Here is a 14,237-nt window from a genome sequence, read left to right as displayed (position 1 = left end):
CTGGATGATGATATCACACTTAAACCCTGAGACACAAGTGAGAATTCTACAGTAAGGCCGGTATGTCAACTTTAGAAACATATCACAGGTGTCATACTGAACTGAATAAAAAGGTTTAAAAACAGTCAATAAATCCGTATACCTAATATTGACACTCAAATCAACATTTAGTCAATTAATTTCAACATTAATATCCAAAGGGAATTCAAATAGGCCATACCCATCCAATGAGGTATAACGCAATACAAAATGTAATGTTGCTTCAAATTAAACAAACAATAATCATTAATTTTGGACTGTGCTTGTTGTTTCCTGAATTTAGTTTTTATTTCCTGCCATTCTGGGGACATGTCAGTGCCAGTGACMCTGAGTCAGCAGGGTAGACTAGAGGATCACAGAGGCCAGACCAACAGCGCCATTCTGGGGACATCGTGGACTACAGGAAAACGAGGGCCGAGCATGCCCCCATTCTYATCGACGGAGCTGTAGTGGAGCAGGTTGAGAGTTTCAAGTTCCTTGGTGTCCCCATCACCAACAAACTATCATKGTCCATTCACACCATGAAGAGGGCATGAAAACACCTATTCTCCCTCAGGAGACTGAAAAGATTTGKCATGGGTCCTCAGATCCTCAAAAGGTTATATAGCTGCAACATCAAGAGCATCCTGACTGGTTGCATCACTGTCTGGTATGGCAAATTCTYGGCCTCCGACCGCAAGGCCCAGTACATCACTGGGGCCAAGCGWCCTGCCATCCAGGACCTCTATAGCCCTAAAAATTGCCAAAGACTCCAGCCACCCAAGTCATAGACTGTTCTCTCAGCTACCGCATGAGAAGCAGTACCGGAGCGCCAAAAGGCTTCTAAACAGCTTCTACCTCCAATCAAATGGCTACCCGGAATATTTGCATTGACCCACCCTTTTTTTTTAAGCTTCTGCTACTCAATGTTTATTATATATTATCTATGCATAGTCACTTTACCCCTATCTACATGTACATATTACCTCAATTACCTTGACTAACCTGTAGCCCGGCACATTGACTCAGTACCGGTACCCCCTGTATATAGCCTCGTTATTGTTGCTCTTTTATTTTTTACTTTAGTTTATTTAGTAAATATTTTTTCTTCACTCTTATTATTTTTTAAATTGCATTGTTGGTTGAGGGCTTGTAAGTAAGCATTTAACGGTAAGGTCTACTACACCTGTTGAATTCGGTGCATGTGACAAATAAAATTTGATTTGAAATGTCAGTGCCAGTGGCCTTGAGTCTACTAGAGTCAGCAGGGTAGACTAGAGGATCACAGAGGCCAGACCAACAGCTCCTCTCTGCTCCGTATAAAGCAACACTTGTTCCCCTGGTTTACCCACACAGCCCAGCAGATGTCATCAGCCCTGCTTTGATATACGTTAACGGCTTTCAACTTGGCAGGAGATACACACTTAGGTACCTCTATATTTCCACAGCAACTCCAAGAAAAGGCATGCTTGCGCTCTGACAGCCTCCTTCCTCCACTGATGAAAACTGGGTTGCTTCAAAAGCCACATTTATGTGCAGCCCCGTGGTCTGTAAACACAGCGCAGGCCAGTAAATTTGAATGTGCGATTGGAAGTAGAGTAAACATAATTGTTAGATAATAAAATAACTTAAGTATTTGCTGAGAATAATTACAGTTGAAGTCGGAAGTTTACGTACACCTTAGCCAAATACATTTAAACTCAGTTTTTCACAATTCCTGACATTTAATTCTAGTAAACATTCCTGGTCTTAGGTCAGTTAGGATCACCACTTTATTTTAGGAATGTGAAATGTCAGAATAATAGTAGAGATAATGATTTATTTCAGCTTTTATTTCTTTCATCACATTCCCAGTGTGTCAGAAGTTTACATACACTCAATTAGTATTTGGTAGCATTGCCTTTAAATTGTTTAACTTGGGTCAAACGTTTTGGGTAGCCTTCCACAAGCTTCCCACAATAAGTTGGACGGATTTTGGCCCATTCCTCCTGACAGAGCTGGTGTAACTGAGTCAGGTTTGTAGGCCTCCTTGCTCTCATGCTTTTTCAGTTCTGCCCACAAATGTTCTATTGGATTGAGGTCAGGGCTTTGTGATGGCCACTCCAATACCTTGACTTTGTTGTCCTTAAGCCATTTTGCCACAACTTTGGAAGTATGCTTGGGGTCATTGTCCATTTGGAAGACCCATTTGCGACCAAGCTTTACCTTCCTGACTGATGTCTTGAGATGTTGCTTCAACATATCCACATAGTTTTCCTACCTCATGATGCCATCTATTTTGTGAAGTGCACCAGTCCTTCCTTCAGCAACGCACCACCACAACATGATGCTGCCACCCCGTGCTTCACGGTTGGGATGGTGTCCTTCAGCTTGCAAGCTTCCCCCTTTTTCCTCCAAACATAACGATGGTCATTATGGCCAAACAGTTCTATTTTTGTTTCATCAGACCAGAGGACATTTCTCCAAATAGTACAATCTTTGTCCCCATATGCAGTTGCAAACCGTAGTCTGGATTTTTTATGCCGGTTTTGGAGCAGTGGCTTCTTCCTTGCTGAGCGGCCTTTCAGGTTATGTCGATATAGGACTAATTTTACTGTGGATATAGATACTTTTGTACCTGTTTCCTCCAGCATCTTCACAAAGTCCTTTGCTGTTGTTCTGGGATTGATTTGCACTTTTCGCACCAAAGTATGTTCATCTCTAAGAGACAGAACGCGTCTTCTTCCTGAGCGGTATGACGGCTGTGTGGTCCCATGGTGTTATTATTTGCGTACTATTGTTTGTACAGATGAATGTGGTACCTTCAGGCGTTTGGAAATTGCTCCCCAAGGATGAACCAGACTTGTGGAGGTCTACAATTTTTTTCTGAGGTCTTGGCTGATTTCTTTTGGGTTTTCCCATGATGTCAAGCAAAGAGGCACTGAGTTTGAAGGTAGGCCTTGAAATATATCCACAGGTACACCTCCAATTGACTCAAATGATGTCAATTAGCCTATCAAAAGCTTCTAAAGCCATGACATCATTTTCGGGAATTTTCCAAGCTGTTTAAAGGCACAGTCAACTTAGTGTATGTAAACTTCTGACCCACTGGAATTGTGATAAGTGCAATAATCTGTTGGTAAACAATTGTTGGAAAAATGACTTGTGTCATGCACAAAGTAGATGTCCTAACTGACTTGCCAAAACTATAGTTTGTTAACAAGAAATGTGTGCATTAAACAAGTTTTAATGACTCGAACCTAAGTGTATGTACACTTCCGACTTCAACTGTAGGTTAAACAAATTAATAATAATGAAAAAATATATATATATACTGAACAACAATATAAACGCAACATGCAACAATTTCAAAGACTTTACTGAGTTACAATTCATATGAGGAAATCAGTCAATTGAAAWAAATTCATTAGGCTCTAATCTATGGATTTCAGTTGACTGGGAATACAGATATGCATCAGTTGGTCAAAGATATCTTACAGAAAATGGGCCTAACAATGGGCCTCAGGATCTCGTCATGGTATTTCTGTGCATTTAAATGGCCATCGATAAAATGCAATTGTGTTTGCTGTCCGTAGTTTATGCCTGCCCATACCATAATCCCACCTCCACCATGGGGCATACAATGTCGACATCAGCAAACCACTCACCCACACAAAGCCATACACTTGGTCTGTGGTTGTGAGGCCGGTTGTACGTACTGACAAATTCTCTAAAATGACATTGGAGGTGGCTTATGGTTGAGAAATTAACATTCAATTATCTGGCAACAGATCTGGTGGACATTCCTGCAGACAGCATGCCAATTGCACGCTCCCTCAAAACCTGAAACATCTGTGGCATTGTGTTGTGTGACAAAACTGCACATTTTAGTGTGGCCTTTTATTGTCCCAAGCACAAGGTGTAATGATAATGTTGTTTAATCATCTTCTTGATATGCCACACCTGTAAAGTGGCTAGATTATCTTGGCAAAGGAGAAATGCTCACTAACAGTGAATGAAACAACATTTGAGAGAAATAAAAATTGTGAGTATGGAACATTTCTGGGATCTTTTATTTTAGCTCATGAAACATGGGACCAATACTTTATATGTTGCGTTTATATATATATATATATACACACTACCGTTTTCAAAAGTTTGGGGTCACTTAGAAATGTCCTTGTTTTTGAAAGAAAATCTATTTTTTTGTCCATTAAAATAACATCAAATTGATCAGAAATACCGTGTAGACATTGTTAATGTTGTAAATGACTATTGTAGCTGTGAACGGCTGATATTTAATGTAATATCTACATAGGCGCACAGAGGCCCATTATCAGCAACCATCACACCTGTGATCCAATGGCAAGTTGTGTTTGCTAATCCAAGTTTATAATTTTAAAAGGGTAATTGATCATTAGAAAACCCTTTTGCAATTATGTTAGCACAGCTGAAAACTGTACATTAGAGTGTCTATTTTGAGAAACAGACGCCTCACAAGTCCTCAACTGGCAGCTTCATTAAATAGTACCCGCAAAACACCAGTCTCAATGTTAACAGTGAAGAGGCGACTCAGTGATGCTGGCCTTCTAGGCAGAGTTCCTCTGTCCAGTGTCTGTGTTATTTTGCCCATCTTAATCTTTTCTTTTTATTGGCCAGTCTGAGATATGGCTTTTTCTTTGCAACTCTGCCTGGAAGGCCAGCATCCTGGAGTCGCCTCTTCACTGTTGATGTTGAGACAGGTGTTTTGCGGGTACTATTAAATGAAGCTGCCATTTGAGGACTTGTGAGGCGTTTGAGAAACAAACTAGACACTAATGTACTTGTCCTCTTGCTCAGTTGTGGACTGGGGCCTCCCACTCCTCTTTCTATTCTGGTTAGRGACAGTTCTGTGAAGGGAGTAGTACACAGCATTGTACGCGATCTTCAGTTTCTTGGCAATTTCTCAAATGGAAAAGCCTTAATTTCTCAGAACAAGAATAGACTGATGTGTTTCAGAAGAAAGTTATTTGTTTCTGGCCATTTTGAGCCCGTAATCGAACTCACAAATGCTGATACTCCAGATATTCAACTAGTCTAAAGAAGGCCAGTTTTATTGCTTCTTTAATTAGCACAACAGTTTTCAGCTGTGCTAACATAATTGCAAAAGGGTTTTCTAATGATCAATTAGCCTTTTAAAATTATAAACTTGGATTAGCTAACACAAAGTGCCATTGGAACACAGAGTGATGGTTGCTGATAATGGGCCTCTGTACGCCTATGTAGATATTACATAGGCGTACAGAGGCCCATTATCAATAGTCATTTACAACACAATAGTCATTTACAACATTAACAATGTCTACACTGTATTTCTGATCAATTTTATATTAGTTTAATGGACGAATAAATGTGCTTTTCTTTCAAAAACAAGGACATTTCTAAGTGGCCCCAAACTTATGAACAGTAGTGTACATCTGCTGCAGAGGATGAGTTGATTAGAGTTAACTGCACCTTAGATTGCAGCCCAAATAAATGCTTCACAGAGTTCAAGTAACAGACACATCTCAACATCAACTGTTCAGAGGAGACTGCGTGAATCAGGCCTCCATGGTCAAATTGCTGCAAAAAAACACTACTAAAGGACACCAATAAGAAGAACAGACTTGCTTGGGCCAAGAAACACGAGCAATGGACATTAGACCGGTGGAAATCTGTCCTTTGGTCTGATGAGTCCAAATTTGAGATTTTTGGTTCCAACCACCATGTCTGTGAGACGCAGAGTAGGTGAACGGATGATCTCTATGTGTGGTTCCCACCATGAAGCATGGAGGAGGAGGTGTGATGGTGTGGGGGTGCTTTGCTGGTGACATTGTCTTTGATTTATTTAGAATTCAAGGCACACTTAACCAGCATGGCTTCCACAGCATTCTGCATCGACACGCCATCCCATCTGGTTTGCGCTTAGTGGGACTATCATTTGTTTTTCAACAGGTCAATGACCCAAAACACACCTGCAGGCTGTGTAAGGGCTATTTGACCAAGGAGAGTGATGGAGTGCTGCCTCAGATGACCTGGCCTCCACAATCACCCAACTTCAACCCAGTTGAGATGGTTTGGGATGAGTTGGACTGCAGAGTGAAGGAAAAGCAGCCAACAAGTGCTCAGCATATGTGGGAACTCCTTCAAGACTGTTGGAAAATCATTCCTCATGAAGCTGGTTGAGAGAATGCCAAGAGTGTGCAAAGCTGTCATCAAGGCAAAGGGTGGCTACTTTGAAGAATTTAAAATCTAAAATATATTTTGATTTGTTTAACACTTTTTTGGTCACTACATGATTCCATATGTGTTATTTCATAGTTCTGATGTCTTAACTATTATTCTACAATGTAGAAAATAGTAAAAATAAAGAAAAACCCTTGAATGAGTAGGTGTGTCCAAACTTTTGACTGGTACTGTATATATAAACAATAATCAACTAGTGTCTCTGCTTGGAAACACAGTATGATCTATGGTGCCAATTCTGCGGAGGCTCCTCAGAGGAGGAAGGGGAGGACCATCCTCCTCAGTGAATTTCATAAAAATGGTAAAACATTTTAAAAAGTTGTACTTTTTAGATAAAACTTTACTAAATATATTCACATCACCAAATAATTTCTTAAAACACTGTTTTGCAATTAAGGTCTACAGAGGCCTCAACAGCATGGTCTAGCTGGAGGACAGCCAGTTTTCGTCCCCCGCTTGGTACATTGACTTCAATACAAAAACTAGGAAGCTCTTGGTTCTCACCCCCTTCCATAGACTTACACAGTAATTATGACAATTTCCAGAGGACGTGCTCCAACCTATCAGAGCTCTTGCAGCATGAACTGACATGTTGTCCACCCAATCAAAGGATCTGAGAATGAATCTAGTACTGAAAGCATAAGCTACAGCTAGCTAGCATTGCCGTGCATAAAATGTGGTGAGTGGTTGACTGAAAGAGAAAAACAATAGTTGAACAGAGATTTCTTTTTTTTAAACTTTCAGTTTCACTTAGCTAGCTAGTTTAGCCTACTCAAAACAACCGGCTCAAACAGAGGAATGCTATGTTAGCTATATGGTTATGACTATCCAGCACAACACTGGAACTCTTCTAAGTCAAGGAAAACGTTTGGTTTTATTAATTTATTTCCACTGGGGCCCACCGGTGTAACGGCTATACTGCCGACTCTGTTGAAAAACGTTTCTTAAACGGAAGCAAACTGTTGGACTAATGACTACACCCTAGATCAGCTAGATGCAGGTAAGAGTGTGCAAGGTGGTCTGTCACCTCAACATTTTCTCTCAAACTGTGTGCAGCTACATTGTAAACTTTCATTCATAGGCTAGGTTGCAACAACCTCATGATGGGTATAGGGAAAATTTGAGTATCACGTAGTAGCCTAAATCTATCGATGTTACATTGAACATGGTGAATGGAATATGAATGACAGTCATCCAATATGCTGTAATAGAAATAAGGTCATGCTAGTAAAAWWWWWTTWAAAAAAAGATTCCTCCGTCATCTTAAACAGCCCGATCGCCACTGGGTGCCGTATATAAAGTGTAAAAGATTATATATTATCTGTCAAAAAGGTGCAGTATCACATCTTTTCATATGGATATCTATTTTCATATGTATTTGTACATCAATGAGGACAGACGAAAACTGATAATTCTTTCCATATTTCATTTAGGTTATTTGTGACTTTGAATCCACTGCACAAAGGTAACAAGTTGATCCCTTACCTCTAGCCTCACTTGATGACAGCAGAATAAATATAACTGTACACACAGCCAGACATCCATTCGTAGAGAACATTTTCAGCAACTGCGGTTTAATTTGGTTCTGGGAAAAAATGGACAAAATATAGAATTCAATGACAAACGTACGTAAGAACCCCGATTGAGTTAACCCAATTACGTTGAAATTACATCTCCACATTGACATAATTGAATGTACAGACAATTTCAGTGACGAGCACATTAGTGGGCACACTCACATGTTGGGTCTCCTCTGCCAGCCAGATGCTTTCCACTGAACTGATGTAAACAATTGGTCCACTGTCAAGTCAGACGTAATAATCCAATGTATTGTACAATCAATTATATCGGTATGGTTATCCTCCGTTTAAATTAATTTATATATCAATGACTACCTGCCCAAGTAGTATCTGCTTAAAAGGTTAAACGCCACTCGCATAAAAAGCAAAAGTTCCGTTTTGGGGCGCACTGCTCTCTTGATTCCTGGTGTGCCCTTCTGAATCCCTTTCGCCATGAGGAACATGAGTTTATCCAGGAACAGCTGTGGCATTCCATTGGCCAATCCTGGACCGGCTCGAGCTCTGCACCTCACAGGCGCCCCCACCGGGTTGGTTCATACCGCTCATGCATTAAATAACTTTGCACAATGTGGCATTATCTACCCCCGAGACCGCAAAGACTTAGTCGCAAAACGTTATTCCCTGCCATTTTCAAATAAACCGTCCAATTAGACAGTCAAATAGGTATTATTGGCACTCATTTAAAGGCCCGGGTTGCCAAACTGTCTCCCCCCAAATATGACCTTTAAACACTTACACTACTCTGTACTCCAACGCATTTATTGTACATGGGTCATTGGGGGTAACAGCAATTTGATTAAGTCTGTTGCACTATCATCTTTTTAACAAACAAAAACAATCAATTATGGATTTATTTTTATTTGACAACATTTGAAAGTCACTTTCATGCAGTTTGGCCCACAATTGAGGTAATACAATCATTTCATTGTGGTACATTTGTTCAGAAACACTGACATGTCAGGATTATGCAATGATCATATGAACTAGTGGTACAGGTCAGCTGTTTGTTCACACGCAATTACTAATAAACCCTCCCAACTGGCGGGATTTATATTCGACTGCACCGACCAAAATGAAAAGTTAGAAATGCCAAATAATCTCAGCCTGTCTGAAATGCTCAAGATTTAGTCATGATTATATATATTTTTTAAATAAACCATTCAACCCAGCCCAAAAATATTTCAACCCCCACAGATGTAACCACAGGGATTGACAATTGATCAGCACATCACTGAACCCTGCCAGTGGTGGTCGAGCCAAGCGGTCTGGTGTTGTCATCACCTGCAGGATGCAGCAGTCTATATACCCCATTCAAGTCCAAACAGGAACAATCCTGTGGAGGTACACAAATCTCATTAGACATATTAGTATACATACAACATTACAAGTGTCTCAGGTCTTCTAGTCAGATTGTTGTAGATGGAGACTACGTCAAACTGTGCCAAAGTCCTGGGTTATTCTCCCAAGGAATTGAGATCACCAACGAGGAAGTAGCCTCTGCCATGATTATGAGTACAGCTTGGGTCCAGAAGACACTCCACATGTTATAGGCACATTACCTTTAAATCAAGCTGTCAATCTTGTCCAAACAAATCAATGCTTTGTTTTATTTTACCTTTATTTAACTTGGTTAAGTCAGTAAACAAATTCTTATTTTGAATGACGGCCTAGGAACATTGGGGTAACTGCCTTGTTCAGAACGACAGATTTTTACCTTGTCAGCTCGGGGATTCGATCTTGCAACCTTTCGGTTACTAGTCCAACGCTTTAACCACTAGGCTACCTGCCACCCCTTTGTCTGTCGAAGATTAAGGAAAATAATATTAGCAATCTGTACACAGAATGTAGACGTGAGGTATTCAGGAAAGAACTGTGCTCAGGGTTCCGAAGGTTCTTCACTAGACAATAAGTAGGTGATAAATGTCATCATCATTGCACAGTACATGTCTTTCAGCTACAACAACTCAACCATCCTCACCTTGAATAGTTGAAATCATGTAGCTTGCAAGTGTTCCTGAAACAAAGAAATCGAATTAGTTATAATAAATACTATGCACATAGTAACAGCCATTATATAATGTGCTCAGAGTTGACTAGTCTTCACCAACAGTAAGAAAGCTGGGTTAAAGCTATAAAGCTCTCATCAGCGCACAGYAAGGTTCATTACAGTACCATTTAGGTTCAGAAATCACCTTATGTTTAAAGGTCATTCATTACCTTGCACTTGGTCTGGAGTTTAGGGAGTCACCTGCAGGATGCATAAGTCCATATACCCCCATTCAAGTCCAGACAGGAACAATCCTGTGGAGGTACACAAACCAAGCTCATTACACAGCGACACAACATTAGTAGAGTTTCAACATATTACAAGTAAAAGTGTCTCAGGTCTTCTAGTCAGATTGTTGTAGATGGAGACTACTTCAAACTGTGCCAAAGTCCTGGGTTATTCTCCCAAGGAAAATAGATCACCAACGAGGAAGAAGCCTCTGCCATGATTTGAGTACAGCTTGGGTCCAAAAGACATTCCACATGTTATAGGCACATTACCTTTAAATCAAGCCATCAAATCCTGTCAAAGCAACAATGCTTTGTCTGGAAGATGAAGGAAAAGGGATATGAACAATACAGATTAGAATGTTGACTGACATTCAGGAAAGAACTGTGCCCAGGGTTCTTCACAATAAGTAGGTGAATAATGATGTTAAGCTACAATCATTATAAACCATCCATAGCTTGAATGGAGCTGTAGCATCCAACTAAAGTGTACGTCTACCTGATAAGTAAAATAAAGTCCTTGTAAAATACTACGCAAACAGTAACAGCCATTACAAACTGTGCTCAGTGTTGACAAGTCTCCACCAACAGTAAGAAAGCTGGGTTAAAGCTATGAAGCTCTCATCAGTGCACTGTACCATTTGGGTTCAGAAATCCCCTATTTGAAAGTGCATTACCTTGCAGCGACTCCAATTGAGCCATCAATCCAGCCCAAGCATCTCCATTATTCCTGAGGAAAGGAGAAAACCTATGAGCAACGTATACATACAAGGACAGTAAGAGTCATTCAGGAAGAGTTGTGCTCAGGGTTCCGAAGGTTCTTCACTAGACAATAAGTAGGTGATAAATGTCATCATCACAGCACAGAACATGTCTTTCAGCTATAATTCTGATCCATACTCACATTCAATTTAGTTGTAAAGTAATATTTCATAGTCAGGTTTCCCTGAAAAACCAAAATAATTTAGTTAGGAATGATCAAAGTCCTTACAGCACAAACATACAATGTAGCGGCCATAACAGCCATTAATAACGTGCTCAGAATTGAAAAGTCGTCACCACCAGTAAGAAAGCTGGGTTAAAGCTATAATGCTCACATCACTGCACAGAATGTTTATGAAAGTACAGTTTGAGTTGGAAAATCACTTCAGATGTTGAGTGCATTACCTTGCATCGACTCCAATTGAGCCATCAATCCAGCCTAAGCATCTCCTGTCTCGTCTACATTATTCCTGTGGGGAGAAGAGAAAGCCTATGAGCAACATATACATACAAGAATAGACAGTAAGAGCCATTCAGGAAGTTGTGCTCAGGGTTCCGAAGGTTCTTCACTAGACAATAAGTAGGTGATAAATGTCATCATCACTGCACAGTACATGTCTTTCAGTATAATAATTCCCACCGTCACCTTGAATAGTTGAAGCATTCCATAGTTGGCAAGTTGTCCTGAAATGCAAAGAAATTGAATTAGTTATAGTAAATACTGTGCACAGTAACAGCAATTACAAAAATGTGCTCAGAGTTGACTAGTCTTCACCAACAGTAAGAAAGCTGGGTTAAAGCTATAAAGCTCTCATCAGCGCACAGTAAGGTTCATKACAGTACCATTTAGGTTCAGAAATCACCTTATGTTTAAAGGTCATTACCTTGCACTTGGTCTGGAGTTTAGGAAGTCACCTGCAGGATGCATAAGTCCATATACCCCCATTCAAGTCCAGACAGGAACAATCCTGTGGAGGTACACAAACCAAGCTCATTACACAGCGACACAACATTAGTAGAGTTTCAACATATTACAAGTAAAAGTGTCTCAGGTCTTCTAGTCAGATTGTTGTAGATGGAGACTACTTCAAACTGTGCCAAAGTCCTGGGTTATTCTCCCAAGGAAAAGAGATCAACAACGAGGAAGTAGCCTCTGCCATGATTATGAGTACAGCTTGGGTCCAAAAGACATTCCACATGTTATAGGCACATTACCTTTAAATCAAGCCATCAAATCCTGTCAAAGCATCAATGCTTTGTCTGGAAGATGAAGGAAAATATTAATATATACACAGAATGTAGACGTGAGGTATTCAGGAAAGAACTGTGCTCAGGGTTCCGAAGGTTCTTCACTAGACAATAAGTAGGTGATAAATGTCCTCATCACAGCACATGTCTTTTAGCTATAATTCTGATCCATCCTCACCTTCAATGGAGTGTTTTTCAATGGAGTTGTAAAGTAATATTCCAGTCAGGTTTCCCTGAAACACCAAAATAATTTAGTTAGCAATGATCAAAGTCCTTACAGCACAAACACACAATGTAGCGGCCATAACAGCCATTAATAACGTGCTCAGAATTGAAAAGTCGTCACCATCAGTAAGAAAGCTGGGTTAAAGCTATAATGCTCACATCACTGCACAGTAATGTACTTGGTCATGGAGTTTAGCTACAACTACTGAGCCATCCTCACCTTAAACATATTTAATAGAGTTGAAGCGACTTCAATTGAGATGAATGTTTTCCTGAAATGCAAAGAAAGAATGCTTAGACCTTGCGCTATAAGCCATATAAGCAAGTATTATGTAAACAAGCATTGAGAATGGTGCTGTGTGTCAAAGGTAAAGGTTCATCACCATACATAAGAATGATGTGTTAAATCACTGGTCAGAACACACCCATTTACAATATTCTTATTCTCACCTTCAATAGTTGAAATTCATTCAGCAGGATTTCCTTAAATAATCAATAAATGACTTAGAATATAAACTCACTAGCAACTACAGATGTGGCTGTATTAAATATTTGTTAGCCCTTCTACTAGGGTTGCCCCAGTGTGAGGGCACAGCCCACTCTCAGAAGGGCACAGCTCCGCTACAGTTCAGCACCAACAGCCACTAAAACAGCGTCTGCTGGACCAAGCCACATTAGCAGAGCCTTTCTCTCCCAGCAGTGTAACACTAACTCAGGCATGGGGCTGGCCTGTACAGCTGACTACTGCTGGGTAACTAACTAGCCAATCGTGATTTTGTACATCTAGAATGTTAGGATATGGGAAACAACTACCTTGGAAGGGGATCAAGTAATTCCCACTTGCAGCCCTCCCATATCTGATGACAACATGTGTAGGTAAAAAAGTATCACTTGACAAGACAAATGGTAGCGAATGATTCTTTTAGCCAACTTGGCCGAGCTTTTGCGTGGCACCACGTGTCATCTCGGCCTTGCGTGTGAAACTTGCCAATTATTTAGCCTTTCCAACTTGCCTCTCCAAAACAGTCAATAGTAAAATGGCAGCCAWTGCAACTACTAACTTAACTACCTGAACAAGGTAACGTTAATCGTATATTTAAGTTACTTATCGTTAGCTAACTTAGCGTTTAGCCAGCATAGTTTGTTTAATTAGCATTCCTACCTTGCCTCTTCTGTAAGTTCCACACAATTGTTTTATTTAGCTAACGTTAGTTACAAAGTTCACATGAATAACTGGATTTATTCAAACTTTCCTAAAAGCATGCAAAGCTTACCAGACGACAAATGAACACGTCTCTCCTTTATCCTCATGTCAGACAAAAAAGGCTGAAATCTAGCCCCTTGCAAATTTATAGTCCTGTTGGCACCATAGACTACAGTTCCACTGTGAATTGTGGGATAGGTCTATACCTCCAAGAAAGAAACGTTGGCAGCTGTGACCTTATGCCGCGTTCAAAACTACTGAGAACTCAGGAATATCCGACTTCAATGTGTTCATTGAAGGGGGGAGGTTCCGACTGGGAGAAATCGATTTGAACAGTCATCCAACTCGGGATCTCGGGCCTCCTAGAGCTCCGACTTACCGACCTGAAGATCACTAGCATCTATTTTTCCAAATTCCCAGTTGTTTTGAACGCGGTAATGCCCGAGTTGGCTGACCCTTCAAATAGATTTTTCCCAGTTGTTTTGAACACACTGAAGTCGGAGATTTACGAGTTCCCAGTTGTCTTGAACGCGGCAATAAACTGCCCGCTTTCCCGACGAGTCGTCGTGGGAGGACCACACGTCATCGCGTGACGCAGTTTACTACGATATGATTTATTTTTTAAACGTAACCTTTATTTAACTAGGCAAGTCATTTAAGAGCAAATTCTTATTTACACCGGC

General features: G+C 40.4%; 1 protein-coding gene and 1 non-coding gene across 6 annotated transcripts in view; both read right to left on the bottom strand.

The window, feature by feature from the left end:
• Window positions 1-14,237, bottom strand: part of LOC111967337 (fibroblast growth factor receptor-like 1) — a 182,173-nt gene that overhangs the window by 59,179 nt on the left and 108,757 nt on the right. The window contains exons 1-13 of one of the 5 annotated variants that reach the window (XM_070444715.1): window positions 12,304-12,346; window positions 12,093-12,137; window positions 11,762-11,845; window positions 11,524-11,561; window positions 11,283-11,347; window positions 11,020-11,061; window positions 10,793-10,845; window positions 10,389-10,433; window positions 10,059-10,142; window positions 9,820-9,855; window positions 9,556-9,639; window positions 8,001-9,174; window positions 7,747-7,846 (exon numbers count right to left, since the gene is read on the bottom strand). In XM_070444715.1, the coding sequence (XP_070300816.1) occupies window positions 7,747-7,819 (73 nt within the window). In that variant the 5' untranslated portion in view covers window positions 7,820-7,846; window positions 8,001-9,174; window positions 9,556-9,639; ... (8 more) ...; window positions 12,093-12,137; window positions 12,304-12,346. Of the gene's footprint in view, window positions 1-7,746; window positions 7,847-8,000; window positions 9,640-9,819; window positions 9,856-10,058; window positions 10,143-10,388; window positions 10,434-10,792; window positions 11,062-11,282; window positions 11,348-11,523; window positions 11,562-11,761; window positions 11,846-12,092; window positions 12,138-12,303; window positions 12,359-12,570; window positions 12,623-13,624; window positions 13,732-14,237 lie in introns of those variants that run through there. The other 4 variants (XM_070444717.1, XM_070444716.1, XM_070444718.1 and 1 more) reach the window with 4 other exon arrangements.
• LOC111968295 (small nucleolar RNA SNORA74) lies at window positions 12,902-13,102 on the bottom strand. The gene has a single exon (XR_002877857.1). It is a non-coding gene; the product is annotated as a small nucleolar RNA SNORA74 (small nucleolar RNA).

The sequence above is a fragment of the Salvelinus sp. IW2-2015 genome, linkage group LG8, assembly GCF_002910315.2.
Source record: "Salvelinus sp. IW2-2015 linkage group LG8, ASM291031v2, whole genome shotgun sequence".
NCBI classification, from domain to species: Eukaryota; Metazoa; Chordata; class Actinopteri; order Salmoniformes; family Salmonidae; genus Salvelinus; species Salvelinus sp. IW2-2015.
Note: the sequence above shows the minus strand (reverse complement) of the source record. Positions and strands in the feature narration are given on the sequence as shown.